This window comes from Mus caroli, unplaced genomic scaffold, assembly GCF_978045245.1.
Source record: "Mus caroli unplaced genomic scaffold, Mus_caroli_1 scaffold_11, whole genome shotgun sequence".
NCBI lineage: Eukaryota > Metazoa > Chordata > Mammalia > Rodentia > Muridae > Mus > Mus caroli.
Window position 1 is genome coordinate 81626120 of NW_028227266.1, and position 21790 is coordinate 81647909.

At 37.0% G+C, this 21790-nt stretch overlaps 1 protein-coding gene across 5 annotated transcripts in view; it reads right to left on the bottom strand.

The window, feature by feature from the left end:
- The window catches only part of Phip (PHIP subunit of CUL4-Ring ligase complex), a 117910-nt gene that overhangs the window by 28422 nt on the left and 67698 nt on the right, over window positions 1-21790 (bottom strand). For 4 of the 5 annotated variants that reach the window (XM_029481609.2, XM_021173412.3, XM_085827779.1 and 1 more), the window contains 7 exons: window positions 15946-16083; window positions 14880-15063; window positions 13150-13267; window positions 9949-10089; window positions 7351-7427; window positions 4789-5020; window positions 882-1001 (listed from right to left, as the gene is read on the bottom strand). In XM_029481609.2, coding sequence (XP_029337469.1) covers window positions 882-1001; window positions 4789-5020; window positions 7351-7427; window positions 9949-10089; window positions 13150-13267; window positions 14880-15063; window positions 15946-16083 — 1010 coding nt within the window. The remainder of the gene's footprint in view (window positions 1-881; window positions 1002-4788; window positions 5021-7350; window positions 7428-9948; window positions 10090-13149; window positions 13268-14879; window positions 15064-15945; window positions 16084-21790) is intronic. The other variant, XM_029481607.2, reaches the window with a different exon arrangement.

Here is a 21790-nt window from a genome sequence, read left to right on the forward strand (position 1 = left end):
AACTCTTGAACCAACTTTCCAGGCCAAAGAAGGTTATTTAAAAATGTGTTTAACTGATCAGTAATATTTTGGATAGTCACTATCCTACATATTTTCATCCTATTCACTATTGCTCCTGTTGCTTGAGATTTACTGCAGGTATGCAGTGCAGTCCCCTGAGTTGGAGATCTGACAGGGTCAAGGTTCAAGCATCAGCACCGAAAGACGCCAAACAGAAACTAAACATAGCTGACCATCCTGAAAGTAGCGTTTTCATTTTACTGCTATAAACTCTGTTAAGAACTGCCATTCCAGAGGTATGTTCTCAGCTCCTAAAGTTTATGAGGCAAGAAGGCCCTTTAAATAAGTAAATCATACCTGACAGTTCCTAATTTATAGTAATATTAATTACTAAGTGTTGAAAAGGAAGCCTCTATTTAAATTATTTTTATAGCTACTATGTTGAATACTAGTACGTAACGCTTCTTAAATTTGCATTAGAAAATAAAGAGACATGGTTCTGAGAAATTCTGATAGAAAGTCTTAAATTAATTGCAAATTCTTTTTAGTTTGAGACCAGCCTGCTTTACAAGGCGACCAGTGCTACATAGAAAACCTTGTCTTGAAAAATCAGAAAAGGGGTAAAAAAAAATCCAGTCTTTTCAAAATATTTAACATTATGGTTTATGTTTAATATTATTACGTGTTTATAGATGTCCTGAGGAGTATCATTACTAGATCTTTGGTTGTCCTTATACTCTGCTATAAATATTTAGAATGATATATATATTTTTAAAGGAACTTGATGCAATATCCTACAAATAAAGTTTCAAAACCTATAAAAATATTCAGGTTACTACTTGAAAAAATCTTTAACTTTTAAAAGTAACATTTAAAAGTACCTCATCACCCATCTGTGGCACAAATGGACATCTCCTGGGCAGTGTGTCTGTGATCCACGCTGAAGGCAACCATTCTTCTAACGTCAGACCATTCTCAGTTAGTTCTCCTACAGCCAATCTCTGAGAAAGCACGCAACAGCATTAGTAGTATCTTCAAACACAAGGAAATTAAATCTGTACAAAAATTTTACCCTCCAGTGTTAAAACCTTATTCTAGAAAAGCAGCAGAAGTGACAGAAGTTATTCAGCTTTTCCTAATCACTGATGGAGAGCTAGAGACAAAAGCAAAACGTATACTCTTCACAAAACTCTCAAAAGACATCCTAACAGACTAAACTAAAAACTCGTCTAGTCCCCCACTTTACAAAACAGTCATCTTATAAAAAGTACACACAGCAAATTAAAATGTGCCCGATGGTCTTAAATTCCTAGCCTTAGTGTAACAATACTAACTAAGAACTCTATCCTATGGGTTAATAGCAAGGATCCAGAAAGCTAACTGCTTTCATGACAGCTATACACTGGACACTACACTTCTAAACAACCTAAGAATAGTCTCATTCATTCACTCACATTTATTCTTTCTCTCACTTTGCCACTGTCACTCACTCTAGTTCTTTTAGATGTGTAGCCCAGATTGGCTTCAAACTCGTTATATATTGGAGGCTGATCTTGACTTCTTATTCATCCTTCCTTCCAGACTTCATTAACTGCTGGGATACAGAGCAACCTCTCTTACTAAAAGTAGACATTTCATTCTTTGACTCATTTATGCTCATCCCAAAACAACACACACACACACACACACACACACACAAAATCATCTTTTCTGAAAGGAGTACTGCAAACAGGTGTTTTACTTTTTAACTCCTATGGATTAAAAAACAACAGTAAAATAAAACTATGCTCCCTCCGGAGTAAAATTCAGTTTTACTAGTCACCTGGTCACCAACAAGTAATCTGATGACAATAGCCTTTATAGTATTACCTTACATGAATGGAAAATGAACTTAATAATAGAAAAAAACCCTCTGAAACCTAACATTATTTATGCAAGAGATATAAAATGTGGCTGAGCAGATTTACTGATGGTTTTGGTGCTGTTGGGTTTTATGTGTGTTTTTTTAAGCAAATTACCTCTGAACTAATAAAATATTAAGCTGCACCCTAAAGTACAGCTCAATCGTTTTGCATGGGTTTGTTATCATACAAAAGAGGCAACACCCAGACAGCCAAGTATACCACTTGCAGAAGACAGGCCCAATAGTATTTCACAGCATACAGTTTCCTGGATCTCTTCCTATTGCTCACATGGCATTTTAACTTAATGCCTCAGGAGTGCTCTCACCTTGAGAACACAGGCCTTTGAAATGATTTCACTGAAATGATAGGCTGTAAAGTATTAAGAGCTGACATATTTTAAAAGAATGGCTGAATATATAAATATGTATGTATGTATGTATGTATGAATGGGAATAGCAAATGGTCCACAGTCAAAGAATACAATTTACTGAGTGTTTTATTAAGTTTTTCTGAAACATAGGCACCCACATTTTTGTATATCATACAAGGCTACTTTCAGGCCATAATAGTAGAATAGCTATTCTATTCTTTTAGAAAACATAATTATCTTTATAGCATTGAAAAGTGTTATGTAAGCTGCCAACCCCAGAAGCAACCAACATTCCTATCCAGCTGGGACACCTATGGACCATACAACCAATATCTCCAAATATCCCTAAAGGTACAACAGTAGTGCTCATTATCTTGGCAGTAGCCAACAGCTGTCAAATTAGATACACTCAATAGAATGCCTGCTGCAAGACTGTCTTTCTTAGAAGTAACAGAGAAGTTAAACAATGTTTCACCAGCAATTCTGGCAGAGAACTACTTGCAACTAAAGAATGTTGAGAGCTTGACTCCAAGGAATGAGGCTCCTAACTTATCATGAAAGTACTCATATATATGAGTGGGTGATCAGTCTCAAACTCATATGTATATATGAGCAGCACTAAATGGCATCCTTAGATTTTATGTTTATGCATTTTTTGTTTATATGAGTGCACACACAGATGCACACACACTAACACACACTTGCACGCACATTTTTTGTTTATATGAGTGCACACACAGATGCACACACACTAACACACACTTGCACGCACGCATGCACACAAAGAGACAATGATATTGAAATGGGGGACACAGGGCAGTTTAAGGACAAAAGAAAAGGTCCTCTGGGATGAAAAGGGTAGAAACAAAAGGACAGGGTAGAGTAAAACAATTCTAAATGACTCAGCTCAGTATGCAAACAACTGACCTGATCAAACAATAGTCAAATGCTAAATATGTTTTGAAGGCAAGGTCATAGTTCCAAGGCAGATTATATGTTCAAGTAATAGAAAATACTAAATATTACTTAAGAGATGGAGTTATGGTCACTATCGTGAGGAAAGCTAAAGTAGAGCAAAGTTGAAGTAGGCAATTGGAAAATAAGATTTGTGAAGAGCTACATTGGACAGTGGTGACACACATCCCACTGAGTAGGCAGAGACAGGCCGATCCCTGTGAGTTCCTTGCCAGCTTGGTCTACAGAGTTCCAGGACAGCCAGGGATACACAGAGAAACCCTGTCTTAAGAAAGAGGAGGAAGCCGGGCGTGGTGGCGCACGCCTTTAGTCCCAGCACTCGGGAGGCAGAGGCAGGCGGATTTCTGAGTTCGAGGCCAGCCTGGTCTACAGAGTGAGTTCCAGGACAGCCAGGGCTACACAGAGAAACCCTGTCTCGAAAAACCAAAAAAAAAAAAAAAAAAAAGAAAGAAAGAGGAGGAAAAAAAGATTTGTAAGATTTGAGACACATTATTAAGTCAGGTGATACCTAAGTAGTTATGTAAATCACAAGTGTTTATCAATAAGTTAGACCCAGCAACTGTTTGGGGTTTTATATTACCTACCCCTCCCAGCCATGTCAAATGCTGAAAGTTTGACTGCTAGTGTGGTGATATAGGAGGTGCTAAAACTTGCAGAAGGTAGCAGCTAATGGAAGAAAATTGTATTGCTGAGAACTTGGTTTGGGTGAGGGCATGGACAGGACACTGTGATCCCAGTTCCTTCTCATTCCCACTCACAATGAGGTGAGCACACACATTCCCAAGAATCTAATTAATACAGACCACCAAAGAATTTCTCTGTGTAGCTCTGGCTGTCCTGGAACTCACTCTGTAGACCAGGCTGGCCTCGAACTCAGAAATCCGCCTGCCTCTGCCTCCTGAGTGCTGGGATTAAAGGCGTGCACCACCTCGCCCAGCAATTTTCAGCTTTATAAGGACAGGTTTTCTCTACTGTTTCCTTTCTTCTCTCTACTCTCATTAATTAGCCAAACACATTACGAACTCAAAAAGTGAAAACTGAAGAGTTTGCATGCTATATTTAATGAACTATAAAAGGCTATTTGACTCAATAACTGATTTGTATTTGCTTTATGGTCACTATGACACGATTTGTCATGCATATTTCGTGTGATGTACCCCTGCAACTTTTTCCTATTTATAGGATTAATAATTAGAATAGTTAATGTAAGACCATTTAGTAGACAAACTCTCATAAACTATTATTTTTCTTATGTAAATAAATCTCAGTGGATTTAAAAATGTTTTTGAAATTAAATACGCAATCATTTATAAACTACGGCAATGTTCTGAGTAAACATTCCTTGGTGTCAAACATGAAAATGCTTCTGTCAACATATCTCTGTGTACTTGACTAGTGCTTACTATATTCCTCTGAATTTTTTCTGTTAGAATTTGTCAATAAACCTCCATGCTTGTTGGATATTCACATTTATGCCTTGAAACATTTCCCCAGAAGAAAACACTTGATATACACTTGATATAAAAATTGTAAATCAACCTTTTGTTTTCTTTCTTTGGGCTTTTTTTTCTTTGGTGATGTTGGTCCATCTTTTTCTTCATTTGCTTTTTTTCTTTCCTTTTTAATATGTTTTTGCTTCTGGTTTTCAGATTCTTCTTCTTCATCTGAACTACTTTCTGGTTTCTTGGTTTTATGCTTAGGAACTTTCTTTGGTGGCTGCAAATTAATTCCAGCATCTGCTGTCCAATCAGAATAATCACTGGAGTAGTCACTAAAAGAAGAGAAGCTACTTACAGTCGGGTGGTTTTAAGACCATTTTTTTTAGATAGATAGACAGACAGTCAATAAGTCAGAAAGATACAGGCATGAATGGTCTAAAAGATTTTTCCTAATGCTAAACTCCCCCTAATCTTCATATCTAAAAGCAAATTTTGCAACTTTCATGGAAAAATAAACTTAAGAACTTAAGTAAATAATTTCCGGAAGCACGCTATTTGCAAATGTCATTAATACTCTTCATACAAGAAATGAGGAATGGAGCATCACCTTTATCAGTTGAAGCAGAAGTAGAAAGAGCCCTGAAGAACCAGCACGCATGCACCACAATAAGCAAGCAAGCATAGACATTTCTTTTATGAGGGGATCTTAGAATTTTTTTATTGGATATTTTATTTATTGGCATTTCAAATGTTATCCCTTTTCCAGGTTTCCCCTCTGGAAACTTCTTATCCCATCCCTATTCCCCCTGCTTCTATGAGGGTGCTCCCCTACCCATTTCAAGCCTCCCCACCTTGGCCTTCCCCTACACTGGGGCATCTATAGAGCCTTCACAGGACTAAGGGCTCTCCTCCCACTGATGACCGACCAGGCCATCCTCTGCTGCATATGCAGCTGGAGCCATGAGTCCCTCCATGTGTACTCTTTGATTGGTGGTTTAGTCCCAGGGAGCTTTGAGGGCCCAGGGGGAAGGATGGGGGGGTTGACTGATATTGTTGTTCTTTCTATGGGGTTGCAAACCCCTTCAGCTCCTTTTCAGCACTTCTTTTGAAGTGATGATTGAAGCCTTATAACTGCTGAACTAGCCAAAGTATGAAGTTCTTTTCTATTTTTAAGATGGGACCTCACTATATCTAACTGGCCTCCAACTCATAGAGACCCACCTGCCTCTGCCTCCAGATTACTGGACAGGCATGCACTAGCATCCCTGGCCTAAGGATAAAGTTCTTTTATCTATCTGCCTCTGCCTCCAAAGGGCTGGAATTAAAGGGGCGCAACACCAACACTCAGCAAGGATGAAGTTTTTAACCCAGTAGGAACTCTTCCAGTAGGCAAATACTGAACTGGCAGGTGAAAAGTGTACCTAGACAGTTGGAAGGTTGAAATCATAAACATGAAGATACTTAAACATGTAAAATCTTAGGATGTAAAATGAAGTAATTTCAGAACAAGTATGGCTCAGTGGTAGGACCACAAAAATTACATCCAACCAAGACTGTTTTATCTGCTTTCCCATTAAGGAGAAAAATATGACACAAACTGTCTTACTATATACCATATCTTTCCTGTACACCTTTACACAAATAGGTAGTCCTGATATGGTTCCCTCCACATATCTAGTTATATTGTCTTCTTTCTTAACTTTAGTATATTAGAGTATTTGCTTATTTTGCATAGATTTATCATTTTTAAATGTCTTAAAGGGATATAAGTTCTACTTCCCAAGTACTAGAATTCAACCTATGTGCCACCATACATGATCTTTAAAATTGTTTAAAGACCAAAAAATAAGTTTTAAGCATGCTCTTCTGATGTAAGTTCTCAATTTATGAATATTTCACTCTCAAAACAGAAAAATATTAAGTACTATCTATAGACATTTGTATACCATTATTAAGAGTCATTACTGAGGGTCAAGAAAGATTTTGATCCTAGAACTAATCAGAATCTTGTACTAAACTTACAGTACCCACTAATGTTTCCTTTGGAAATCTATTTTTAGGAATTGCTGAAACAGGAAAAAGGAAAAAGAAGGAAAAACTAATTAACTCCTTCCCCAAGGGTGTGTCTCCATGGACCACTCAAACCTTGCTATGTAGCTAATGCTCTTAGGACTTCCTTCCCCAAGGGTGTGTCTCCATCGCCCACTCAAACCTTGCTATGTAGCTAAAGCTATAAGGACTTTAAACATGTGCAATTCCAGCAGAAGTATTTGAAGGTTTTCTTGCTTGCACCATCAAAACAAAAAGAAGTAGAAAATTCCTTTTCATCTCTGGTAGAGAAAATTAGTAATGTCCTGTACATACAGCCATGTAAGAATAAAAGTTCTTTACTTTCACAATCTGATGCTTACACATTCCTCAAAATCAGCAGTGAAGCCAGTTTATAAATAAATGCTCCATGTTAAATATAACTTTCAGAAACTCAGAAACAAGTACGCAGAAGACTTAAAAACATTACAGATCTAGTTGTAATTTTCCCATAAAGACTCATCAGGAAGAAAATCTAAATTTTGCTAACTAAAGCGTCTTCCTATAACTCGGTGCCCATTGTTTGGGGACAGGCACAGAGGCACCTGGACAAGTACAGTCTTTACACTTCTACCTGGAGCTGCCATCACTGTGCCATGCTCGCTCCTCTTCCTCAGAAGTCCCACCACTGACAGCAAGTACTTCACCTTCCTGTGACAACAAAGACAGATTTTATAAGCTACGACCCAAGAACAGTAGGATATCAAACATCTGACTTAGGAGTAGAAAAATACAACTTTAGTATTTTTATTCAAAAAAGCTAAAACAAATATTTATAAATATCTATTAATACTAGATTCAGAAGACATCTGAAATAATTACCAGGTTTCATTTTATTGAATTTCATTTTTGTTTACTTTTATTTTTCAGAGCTAAGAACTGAATGCAGGGGTCTGGACTTTATCTGCTGCCTTATGAGTCCTATGTTCATCTTACCCAGTCCTAGAACTACAGTTTTATACCAAAACAAAAGGCTTCACTGTTTAAAAAAGAACAAATTAATGATGGACAACAAGCTCTATAGTTAATATCTGAAACTTATTGAACATTTTTAAAAGCCAGGTTCCTTATAGATGGTTGCAGGATCTTAAAATTAGGTACATTTATATTTCACTCCCTATCAAAACAACTTTACAAATGAGGATATTCCATCTCTAGCCGTATTTTATCCAATTAGAGATGATTTTAAACAAACTGTTTTTCCTCTTAGCAACAATGTGTGAAGGTATCTTTCTCCGAGGCTCTAATTCTTGACACAACCCTTATGTATCTTCCTTATATAACAGTCACAGTCCCCATAGCTACTAAACCACTTTAAGTTCTTTCTTTGCGTCTGCCATGTATTACTGATCTCAATAAAAGAAGTACAAGTTTTAAAAACTTACAGAAACCTGTTTGAAGCCATGTAACTATTAAGACAAAAGGTTGAATTTGAACCTAAGTCATTGCAGTCCAAAACCCAGGCAATTTTCAGTATGACTCAGTTTTATTACCTTGTAGGCACACTGAAACCATCTGAAGAGCATATTACTCTTTACAACTTAAAATAACTGATTTTTTAAAAGTAATATATTTTATGTGTTTAAGTTTAGTCTCATGTTTTCATGTGTAACACATATATGTCTGCTACCAGAAGATCAGAACCATGGAGCTAACTGGAGTTGCAGTTGGTTTGTCAGCCTCCATGTGGATTCTGGGACCCAAGCTCAGGTCCTTTAGAAGAAAAAGTGCTTTTAATTGCCGAGCCATCTTTCCAGATTCAAAATAATATTTTACTATTTAAATTTTTAATTAAATATGATTATATTATCCCCTCATCCTCGACCCCCCAGCCCCTCTCATTGGCCTTTTTTTCTTTATTACTGTTTGTTTGTTTGTTTGTTTATTGCAAATAAACATATAAATGCAACCTGCTGAGTCTGTTCAGTGCTGTTTGTATATGTATGCTTTTAGGGAAGCAGTATTCCTACTTTGGTGTCTTAGTGAAGAATGTGAACTATATAACTATTCAAGTGTGTGTATTATGAATTAAGTAAAATCTATAAATGATAGTTGGTTTTGTACTTCATTTTTTTTTCTTAAAGGGAATGAAAAGAAACAGAATTATTTTTAATTTCTAAATCCAAAACATAAAAGACAAAATATTTTACCCAAAATATCCATGCTTCTTATCCATGTTAATGATTATTTTCTATTAGCACACTCCAATTTCTCTTAAAACAATTACTTAACTGCTTTAAAAGGATACTAAACTGGACTGAATCTTTCATGCCACTGTTGTAATTGTCAAAATACCCAAGTTCCTAACCTAAAACACTGAACTGTAAGAATACTTTCTAAACTTTTATATTTAAAAGAGAATTATAAAGCTGGGTGTGGTGGTGAACGCCTTTAATCCCAGCACTCGGGAGGCAGGGGCAGGCGGATTTCTGAGTTCAAGGCCAGCCTGGTCTACAAAGTGAGTGCCAGGACAGCCAGGGCTACACAGAGAAACCCTGTCTGGAAAAACCAAAAAAAGAAAAAAAAGAAAAAAAGAAAGAAAAAAGAGAGAGAATTATAAATATCTCAAAAATAAAGTCCTGAATAAGACGGTGGTTGAGTAAAGATTTTCTTTGCTTTAAAAATGTACAAATTAGTAAAAGCAAACATTCATGGAGAAATCTGTAAATAAGAAAAAGCACATAGAAAAAAGTAAAAGGCTCTAAATTTCTACGGATAACAGTCAAACTGCTTCTAACTACTATGAGAGTGACACTAAGAGAGACCATCATAGGAACAATTTAATAACTCAGCTTTAATACAAAAGGAACCTGCATTTAATTAATTTGTCACTATTAAACAGTTATATAGATATAAACTCCACACTTCTTTGAACCTCAGAACTCTTACAGGATTTTCACTAACTAGTACTTTGTACTTAACATACTCTATTCGCAAGGTATTATTCTAAAATTCTATCAAAGAAAACTAAGAGTAATTAATCCATATGGACTATATTTTTTATAAATTTGAGATTGAATGTATATATATCTCTAGGTCTTTTTAAAAGAAAGAGATGGCTAGAATAAAACATAAAATACCATATCAAAATTGTATTTATAGTGAATGTAAACAATGAAAGTCATATTTAAAAAACAAGTTCAAGAGATCTGTGAATGTCCTTAGATCTTACATCTGAAGAACTAGTTCCGTTTTCTAGCTCCTCCAAGGGCCTGGGTGTTTCTTCCAGTGCAGATCTTGTACGGTAATTGTGCTGATTTGCTTGTTGCTTTTTAGAATCCCCAAGATCCAGGAAATGCTCATGAGCATGATTCTAGAATAAATAAAAATAAAATTTAATGATGATAGGCTTTAGGCCTTCTTGTTTAAAAGTTATTATGGAAATTCACATATTTAAACTATCACTGAAATGGACTAATGTTACCAACTGAAATTCTTTCTGAAATTAATCTCAAAAAGTCATCTGCAAACTAGACATAGTGGCTCACTCCTTTAATCCCAGCATGCAAAAGGCAGAGGCAAGTGTATTTCTAAGCTCAAGGCCAGTGTTGCCTACATAAAAGAGGTCTATGGCAGCCAGGGCTGTGTAGAGACCCTATCTCAACCCTGAGATTTAAAAAACAAAAACCAAATTTACACATAGTAAATGCAAATATTCAAGAAGAAGACAAAATCAAGCAGTAACAAAGATATTCAAACACAACATGCTCCCAGAAAAGTTAAAGCAACTTCAAGAGTGAAAAACATCACATCCCTAAGTAAAAAGAACCAACTAAAGATCCTAAAAATAAAAAACTGATCAATTAGCAATGAGGAAAGGTATCAGGCTAACCATACAGACTGAAAGATTGAGAATATGAGACAGGGTAATTACTGCGCAAAGCTCAAATAAAAACAAATTTGAGTGATGCAAATGCCTATACAACATAGTCCTCAAAAGTAAGGCTGGGACAGGGGGATCCAGAGCTGAAACCCTTAGTCAACAAAGGAAGAAAATAACACCTCAAACAAGGTTTTAAGCTTTCAGAACTTGAGTTGAACAAATGAAAAAAGCTTACATATCACGGTCAAACCTGAGAATACAAAAGCTAAGGACTACCCTGAACAACAATGAACTTGGAAGCTAGAGACGGTCAGCTAAGAATGTTGGTGGTCTGCAGAGGACCGGAGTTCAGATACCAGCACCTACACAGCCACAAGTGGCTCCTAACAATCTGCTCACACTTCAGGGGTTCTGTGAGACACTTGTGGATTCCACTGGCATTGAAAGCACAGGGTACACATAAATACAAGCAGGCAACAAAACCTTTGTTAAAAAGTGAACCTGACATCAGACACTAAGGAGAGCAGGAAAATCTGACAAAGTAACTCTGAACCTAAATTATATTCTCACTATCAAACAAAGAAAATAGTCACATACAAACCCACTCCAAACATATCTGTCATAAATTTTATAGAAATCTTAGAAAGCATAAAAGGCCAAAAAGGAAATAATATTCTACCTTGTCAAACACTGATTAATCCACTATTAAGAATCTGTCATTCTTTCACTTGGCATAAAAATTTCTAACTACTCAAATTCATGTCATTAAAACTACTATGGAAAGCCTCATGCACAATTTCATAATTCTGGTAAAAGAAATTTCAAATAGAAAAATATAAGAAGCATTTTAAATTGTTATATTGTTTTGTTTTCCTTTGAGACAGGATCTGTCCTCAAGTTTATAAAGATTTTCCTACCTCAGTATCCCACACACTTAGAAGTTAGCCATCACACATGTCTATTTTAAACGCCTTGTTGAACGATACAGTGAACAAGAAAGCAGGTTAATTGTTAACTAACCTTGTTTTCTCCCCGTTCAACAAAAACTGAAATCTATTTTACTAGAGTATCATGGGACAGTGCTGGGGCCAATGATAAATCTGGCATGACATTATTAAAAAGTAATATCAAAGAGCCTTCTAGAGGATAAGCATGTATGCTCTTTGGACCTTTCTCTTGACTAAACCTTAGCCCTACAACCTTAACTGTGAAGTCAGACTGTCTTCAGGTATGTGGTCAAGTCCTGGAAGAGTAAGAAAATGAAAAGGCATTCATTCTCAACCATGGATTAAAAATGCTTTAAAAATTTTTTTTAATTTAAATGTAAATAACCTTTACTTATTTGTTTGCTTGCAAACATGTGACACACATATAGAAGTCAGGACAATACTATATGGTCAGTTCTCTTCTACCATGATGGTTCTGGGATCCAACCTAGCTTCCCAGCCTTTGCAGCAAATGTCAACCAGGTGAACCAATCTTGTCAACCTCTACCAAGAATTTTTATATTTTTGGTTGCGACCTCAGCCTTTAAAAACCATGCCACAAAGATTTTTACAAGAAAAATATACTTCAACTTGTTTAAGCCACTACAAACCAGTGAGAAACCAACAATTTTTAAATTATTTAGATCACTGCTCAGTGACAATAAAGGCTTGCTTGAGAAGCTATTGCATACAGTGTTCTTAAACCTAATACCTAGTAGCTCTGACACTTTCCAGCTAAGCCAGAGAAAGGAAAATACAAGTCTTGCAAGGGCAGACTACCAAGATGCCAAAACAAAATACCAGGGACACTCTACCAGTCTTTATTTTTTAAGGGTATATTTGAAATGAGGAGGACAGCACATGTCTGTATGTGCACCACATCCCATGTGTTCCTGGTGCCAGCAGAGGCCAGAAGAGGCTGCTTGATTTCCCTGACACTGAGGACAATTGTAAGTAAGTAAACTCAGGCCCTACCACCTCGAGAGAAAAGGGCTATTCTTTGAAGCATACATCAGCAGACTCAATTAACAGATAAGGACAAAAGAGCAAAAAATTAGAGGAAAATAACTTTTAGAATGTACAACTAGTAAAAGAACTGAAAAATATTTTCCTTAGGTTGATTATAGTTTATTGAATATAAAATATGCATAAAAGTTAGCATTTGGGGGCTGGAGAGATGGCTCAGCGGTTAAGAGCACTGACTGCTCTTCTGGAGGTCCTGAGTTCAAATCCCAGCAACCACATGGTGACTCACAACCATCTGTAATGGGATCTGATGCCCTCTTCTGGTGTGTCTGAGGATTGTTACAATGTACTTCTATATGTAAAATAAGTAAGTAATTCTTTTTTTAAAAAGTTGGCATTTGGAGAAAGGATATGCTAAGAGATCGTTTTAAGTGAGAAATCAAATAATCCAAATAAATAATCAGGAATTAACCATAATAACTTTTTCATTAATATGACTTTGCTTACAATATTAATGCTTATATTTTTAAGAGGAATCTTTTAAATAATCATTATACTTACCCCCATACTATTAAACATCACATTAATATTTATTTACCTTTGAGACAGTAAGTATTTTATTGTCTTTTGCAACAGTTAGGTGTTTCCTTTTCTCTTCTGATCTGTAACTCTTTATTTCCTCTTCTCCCTTTGCAGTTCTCCATTCTTCTTGTCTACTAAAAGAGAATATTAAAAACCATAAGCATTAATCTACAATTTTATTAATGATTTCCTTTAAAATGAGTGTTAGCTCTTACACTAACAATGTAAAGTTAGTTCTGGTATTTTCTTTCTAGATGGAACATGTGGCTCAGAATATAACTAAAATACTATCAAGAGACTTGTTTTGCTGTTCCCCTCATATGCTCTGGTAATTATATATCGAATCAAGTTTTAAATACTGCAAAGTTATAGCAAGACACCTTGGGCTTGTGCTAACACAATCCTACACATCAAACATGCAATCTATTCAACGTCAGAGCCTTAAAGTAAAACCACCAATTACTGAAGCACACATTAATTTTTCCAGTGACAAAGATCAGGACCTACTACTCAAACGCAAAATCACGTTCTATTCCTGATATTAATCATTCCACGTTCTATTCCAGACTTTCTCAATACTGGGTCCCTCAAATTTTGTGATGGATGAAAGGGGGGGGGGGATCACAAACTTCTATGAAAATCTATAGGCAATTTTAATGGTAAGGCTTTAGGGTGGAAGCCCAAGTTTTTACACCTCCCTGAGAAGCTATTGGTAGTGAATGGTGCTAAGGAGGAGATACTTCCTTCAGTGGTATAGCCACTGGTAAACTGCCAGGACTCCTCTAAGTTACCTCTCACCTATGCTCACTTAAGCAAGCGTAATTAAAATTACTGGGTCATCAAAACAAACTAATACCAAAAGTATAAGGGGAAACAGTTGGACAAATGAAGGGAAAACCTAGAGGAAGCATGAGAGGACAAAGGGGGATTGGGTTAAAACAATCAAAACAATCACATACATATGGAACTGGCATATGAGCCATTTTAAAAACAAGATTATCATTTGCTAATAAGAGTAAATTTCCAACATACAACCGTTCAAGTCATATATGACAGTTGTCTAATAGAATACAAAACAGTATTCCAGAGTGTCTGTGTCATGCTATGTTGCCACAAAAAAATGCACAAGCATTGCGGCTTTCTCTATACATACCCAACATTTGGTGCTACCAGTTACTACTTGAGATGATTTGATAGGTACATAGTGGTGTTTTTGTGGCTCCTAGTTAGAGGAAGTACTATATGATAAACATGAGACCCTGAGCTTGGATCCTCAGCACCAGCCTACTGACTAGATGCCACAGCTTCAGAGCATCCTGATGCCCAGGAGAACACACACCACACAACTGAGTCCCTAGAACTCACTGGTCAATCAGTATCAATGAGTTCCAGGTTCGGTCAGTGAGCCTGTGCTAAACATAAAGCACAAAATCACAGGGAAAGACAGCTGACATCAACAACTCAGCTCCACACATGCACACATAGGCATATTCATGCTCACACAGACAAAAGAACCATGGAAAATTTGAATAGGCCCTCAATTAAATATTTAGTGAACCTAATTTGTGACTTTAACACACCCCTATCTCATACCATTTACACAGATCGTTATAGAAAAAAATATTTTAAAATGCATTTTTGACAGTGATGACTAGCTAATAATACTTGCTTAAAAGAAATTATAAGGCTGAAAAGATATTTTCAACAGTATTAGTCAAAATGAAGGCAACTGATAATTCTCCTTACCTAGCCACACCAGCCGAGAGCTCAGGCACTACTACCCTCCGACTCCAAGCAACAAGATCTCGCTCTGTGGCTATTTCACTTCTCGGAGCATTGCTGTGCATCTGCCGTACACCTTCGATTTGCCCACTGCGCCTTAATCCTATATTTGGTGGTGAATGAACTTCGGAGGTAGAACTTACTGAGCCTAAATGAGGCGAAAATCAGGGTGATTAAGTTCTACCTAGACACTGGCCTCACTTAGCTTATAACCAAAAAAAATAAAAAAAAATAAAAGTCCCACATTTTCTTCCACATAAATCAAATAATTCAATTATCATTATCAGCAACAAAAAAGCACAGGCAAAAGCTTAATGAAAACAAAAATGTGGTTGTTCAATTGATTAGATAAAGTAATCATTCATAATTATGGAGTGTTAAGTTCATGTTCTGCAAATATGAAATCATTACTTAAAAAAAAAAAAACTTGCTGGGTGTGGTGGCACACACCTTTAACCCAGCACTTGGGAGACAGAGGCAGATTTCTGAGTTCAAGGCCAGCCTGGTCTACAAAGTTGAGTTCCAGGACAGCCAGGGCTACACAGAGAAACTCTGCTTCTAAATAAATAAATAAATAAACTTGCCAAGTCTTTCAAGAGTTTAGAAAAACAAATATAAGGACATTTATGGCTCACACATTTAACTTTAAACATTAAATCTATGACAAGTAAGAGTAATGTACTAAAACTTTGACTTTATGATTTGGAAATAATATATTAAGCTGATTTTTCATGTTTTTCAGATTTACTGTAAGATCATTTTTCCTGTATGAATAAAGCAATGGCTTTCATCCCCACACCGAGGGAATGGTGGTGGTGAACAGAATCCTATTCCTAACATTTACTTAAGGAAATGGTGAAGTCTATACGTACTTTAAAAATTCATCTGTAATACAGAATTTTGTAGATAGTACTCAAAAACAATCATTTTGGTCGCCTGTTTCATTTTATAGATGTCCCATTTGTTTAGTCACTTCTCCAGTGCTGGTGATTAGGATGACCTGAGATTTTAAAGTGCAATCTCAGCTTACCTCTGTTCACACGGCTGCCATTACTAACACCTGCTTCACCCGAACGCCTGAGGTCCTGCTCCTGCTGCAGTCTTTGAATCATGCTGTCTAGAGGACTGATATCCTGGTTTGCTTGCTGGCTCAAAACTTGGTTCAATCCTATGTAATATTACAGAAAATACTAGTCAGTCTCACAGAAGTCAATAATTAAACATGAATTTTACTTTGATAGAGATTTAAAATGACTCCCTATAAGTGACAGCAAACAAAGACAAGATACCCTCCCATAACCCACTTTTAATTCACAGATGTAATGATGAGGAGTGCGATTTTGTGCTTATCATGACTCAAACATTCATAAACCTTATGGTAAACAAATTATGAGCACCATTATAAAATTAAAATAAAATTGCACTCTAAGGTATACATCTAGGAAATGGCTAAAGGACAGTTACCTACTTACACATTAATTTCTGAAAACTGTCACATTGATTTCAACGAACTCTTTGTTGTGTACTTTGTGTTTGAGACTATGCTAATATTAGAGATCCAGTAACAAATTGGAAACATCAAGATCTTTGTCCTCTATCAAATTACCTATCTTGATTGGGGCAGTAAAACAATAAACCTGCAGAAAAAATGCAGATTTTGAAAGATGTAAAAATTGGTGATAAGAAAGGAAAAGAAAACTAAAAAACAGATATCCATGGAAAGCCAGAAGTCAGGAGACGTAGGTTAAGGAATGTGTGAGGACCACATCAGATCAGTGCTCAGACATGGAGGCTTTGGTGCATTTTAACAAACTACTCATGAACTCCTCCTCGTCACGCCAGTCATACAAATACATGTGACTTATGCCTTGGACTTGGAAATTGTACCATAAGGATACACGTGATAAAGTTCCAACTCATTCTTCAAATATCAACTATAATGATACTGTGAACATTTCCCAAAATTCCCTTGAAAGAACAGCCTGTTTCCCTCTTTTTGGTCTTTATCAATTTTCTATCTTAGTACTCAAGCAAATATGTACTATAAAACTAAGCTCAGGGACACTCGCCAGCTACCCACAACACCCGCCACAGGATCTTAAGACTTCTGGAGAGTGGAGCACAGCTTCTGCTCCAATCCAATTGCGCGGGACCTGAGACTGCATTAGTTAGGGAAGCAGAAACCGGCCTGAGTAGGGCCACAGGCCTCATCCGGCCGGATCAGCTCCGGGGTAGCAGGAGCGCAGGGTTGCCTGACACCCGCCAGCTACCCACGACCCCCGCCACAGGATTTTGGGACTGCTGGTGAGTGGAACACAGCTTCTGCTCCAATCTTTAAACAGTGACAACGATAACAACTAACCCCAGAGATTACCAGATGGCGAAAGGTAAACGTAATAATCTTACTAACAGAAACCAAGACCACTCACCATCATCAGAACCCAGCACCCCCACTTCGCCCAGTCCAGGGCACCCCAACACACCGGAAAAGCTAGACACGGATTTAAAAGCATATCTCCTGATGATGATAGAGGACTTCAAGAAGGACTTTAATAACACACTTAAAGAAATGCAGGAGAACACTGCTAAACAGGCAGAAGACAATAAAGAGGAAGCACAAAAATCCCTTAAAGAATTGCAGGAGAACACTGCTAAAGAGTTACAAATCCTTAAAGAAAAACAGGATAACCTAATCAAACAGGTAGAAGTCCTTAATGAAAAACAGGAAAACACATCCAAACAGATGATGGAAATGAACAAAACCATACTAGACCTAAAAAGGGAAGTAGACACAATAAAGAAAACCCAAAATGAGGCAACACTGGAGATAGAAACCCTAGGAAAGAAATCTGGAACCATAGATACGTGCATCAGCAACAGAATACAAGAGATGGAAGAGAGAATCTCAGGTGCAGAAGATTCCATAGAGAACATCGGCACAACAATCAAGGAAAATGTAAAATGCAAAAAGATCCTAACTCAAAACATCCAAGAAATACAGGACACAATGAGAAGACCAAACCTACGGATAATAGGAGTGGATGAGAATGAAGATTTTCAACTCAAAGGACCAGCAAACATCTTCAACAAAATTATAGAAGAAAACTTCCCAAATCTAAAGAAAGAGATGCCCATGAACATACAAGAAGCCTACAGAACTCCAAATAGACTGGACCAGAAAAGAAATACCTCCCGACACATTATAATCAGAACAACAAATGCTCTAAATAAAGATAGAATACTAAAAGCAGTAAGAGAAAAAGGCCAAGTAACATATAAAGGCAAGCCTATCAGAATTACACCAGATTTTTCACCAGAGACTATGAAAGCCAGAAGATCCTGGACGGATGTTATACAGACACTAAAAGAACACAAATTCCAGCCCAGGCTACTATACCCAGCCAAACTCTCAATTAACATAGATGGAGAAACCAAAGTATTCCACGACAAAACCAAATTCACACATTATCTCTCCATGAATCCAGCCCTTCAAAGGATAATAACAGAAAAAAACCAATACAAGGACAGGAACCACGCCCTAGAAACAACAAGAAGGTAATCCCTCAACAAACCTAAAAGAAGACAGCCACAAGAAAATGCCAACTTTAACAACAAAAATAACAGGAAACAACAATTACTTTTCCTTAATATCTCTTAATATCAATGGACTCAACTCCCCGATAAAGAGACATAGACTAACAAACTGGCTACACAAACAAGACCCAACATTTTGCTGCTTACAGGAAACTCATCTCAGAGAAAAGGATAGACACTACCTCAGAATGAAAGGCTGGAAAACAATTTTCCAAGCAAATGGCATGAAGAAACAAGCTGGAGTAGCCATTCTAATATCTGATAAGATTGACTTCCAAACCAAAGTCATTAAAAAAGACAGGGAGGGACACTTCATACTCATCAAAGGTAAAATCCTCCCAGAGGAACTATCAATTCTGAATATCTATGCTCCAAATACAAAGGCAGCCACATTCATTAAAGAAACTTTAGTAAATCTCAAAGCACACATTGCACCTCATACAATAATAGTGGGAGACTTCAACACACCACTTTCACCAATGGACAGATCATGGAAACAGAAACTAAACAGGGACACAGTGAAACTAAGAGAAATTATGAATCAAATGGATCTGGCAGATATCTACAGAACATTCTATCCTAAAACAAAAGGATATACCTTCTTCTCAGCACCTCATGGTACCTTCTCCAAAATTGACCACATAATTGGTCACAAAGCAGGCCTCAACAGATACAAAAATATTGAAATTGTCCCATGCATCCTATCAGATCACCATGGACTAAGGCTGATCTTCAATAACAAAATAAATAATAGAAAGCCAACCTTCACGTGGAAACTGAACAACACTCTTCTCAATGATACCTTGGTCAAGGAAGGAATAAAGAAAGAAATTAAGGACTTTTTAGAGTTCAATGAAAATGAAGCCACAACATACCCAAACTTATGGGACGCAATGAAAGCATTTCTAAGAGGAAAACTCATAGCTCTGAGTGCCTCCAAAAGGAAACTAGAGAGAGCACACATTAGCAGCTTGACAACACACCTAAAAGCACTAGAACAAAAGGAAGCAAATTCACCCAAGAGGAGTAGATGGCAGGAAATAATCAAACTCAGGGGTGAAATCAACCAAGTGGAAACAAGAAAAACTATTCAAAGAATCAACCAATCAAGGAGCTGGTTCTTTGAGAAAATCAACAAGATAGATAAGCCCTTAGCCAGACTCACTAGAGGGCACAGGGAAAGCATCCTAATTAACAAAATCAGAAATGAAAAAGGAGACATAACAACAGATCCTGAAGACATCCAAAACACCATCAGATCCTTCTACCAAAGGCTATACTCAACAAAACTGGAGAACCTGGATGAAATGGAGAAGTTCCTAGACAGATACCAGGTACCAAAGTTGAATCAAGATCAGGTTAATGATCTAAACAGCCCTATATCCCCCAAAGAAATAGAAGCAGTCATTAATAGTCTCCCAACTAAAAAAAGCCCAGGACCAGATGGGTTTAGTGCAGAGTTCTATCAGACCTTCAAAGAAGATCTAATCCCAGTTCTTCACAAACTATTCCACAAAATAGAAACAGAAGGTACTCTACCCAACTCATTCTATGAAGCCACAATTACTCTGATACCTAAACCACAAAAAGACCGAACAAAGATAGAAAACTTCAGACCAATATCCCTTATGAATATTGATGCAAAAATCCTCAATAAAGTTCTTGCTAACCGAATCCAAGAACACATCAAAACAATCATCCATCCTGACCAAGTAGGTTTCATCCCAGGGATGCAGGGATGGTTCAATATACGGAAATCCATCAACGTAATCCAGTATATAAACAAACTCAAAGACAAAAACCACATGGTCATCTCGTTAGATGCGGAAAAAGCATTTGACAAGATCCAACACCCATTCATGATAAAAGTCTTGGAAAGATCAGGAATTCAAGGCCCATACCTAAACATGATAAAAGCAATCTACAGCAAACCAGTAGCCAACATCAAAGTAAATGGTGAGAAGCTTGAAGCAATCCCTCTAAAATCAGGGACTAGACAAGGCTGTCCACTTTCTCCATACCTATTCAACATTGTACTTGAAGTCCTAGCCAGAGCAATTCGACAACAAAAGGAGATCAAAGGGATACAAATTGGAAAAGATGAAGTCAAAATATCACTCTTTGCAGATGATATGATAGTATATATAAGTGACCCTAAAAATTCCACCAGAGAACTCCTAAGCCTGATAAACAGCTTCGGTGAAGTAGCTGGATATAAAATTAACTCAAACAAATCAATGGCCTTTCTCTACACAAAGAATAAACAGGCTGAGAAAGAAATTAGGGAAACAACACCCTTCTCAATAGTCACAAATAATATTAAATATCTTGGCGTGACTCTAACTAAGGAAGTGAAAGATCTGTATAATAAGAACTTCAAGTCTCTGAAGAAAGAAATTATAGAAGATCTCAGAAGATGGAAAGATCTCCCATGCTCATGGATTGGCAGGATCAACATTGTAAAAATGGCTATCTTGCCAAAAGCAATCTACAGATTCAATGCAATCCCCATCAAAATTCCAAATCAATTCTTCAACGAATTAGAAAGCGCAATCTGCAAATTCATCTGGAATAACAAAAAACCTAGGATAGCAAAAACTCTTCTCAAGGATAAAAGAACCTCTGGTGGAATCACCATGCCGGAGCTAAAGCTCTACTACAGAGCAATTGTGATAAAAACTGCATGGTACTGGTATAGTGACAGACAAATAGACCAATGGAATAGAATTGAAGACCCAGAAATGAACCCACACACCTATGGTCACTTGATCTTCGACAAGGGAGCTAAAAACATCCAGTGGAAGAAAGACAGCATTTTCAACAAATGGTGCTGGCACAACTGGTTGTTAACATGTAGAAGAATGCAAATCGATCCATTCCTATCTCCTTGTACTAAGGTCAAGTCTAAGTGGATCAAGGAACTTCACATAAAACCAGAGACACTGAAACTTATAGAGGAGAAAGTGGGGAAAAGCCTTGAAGATATGGGCACAGGGGAAAAAATCCTGAATAGAACAGTAATGGCTTGTGCTGTAAGATCGAGAATTGACAAGTGGGACCTCATGAAACTACAAAGCTTCTGCAAGGCTAAAGACACCATCAATAAGACAAAAAAACCACCAACAGATTGGGAAAGGATCTTCACCTATCCTAAATCAGATAAGGGACTAATATCCAATATATATAAAGAACTCAAGAAGGTGGACTCCAGAAAGTCAAATAACCCCATTAAAAAATGGGGCTCAGAACTGAACAAAGAATTCTCACCTGAGGAATACCGA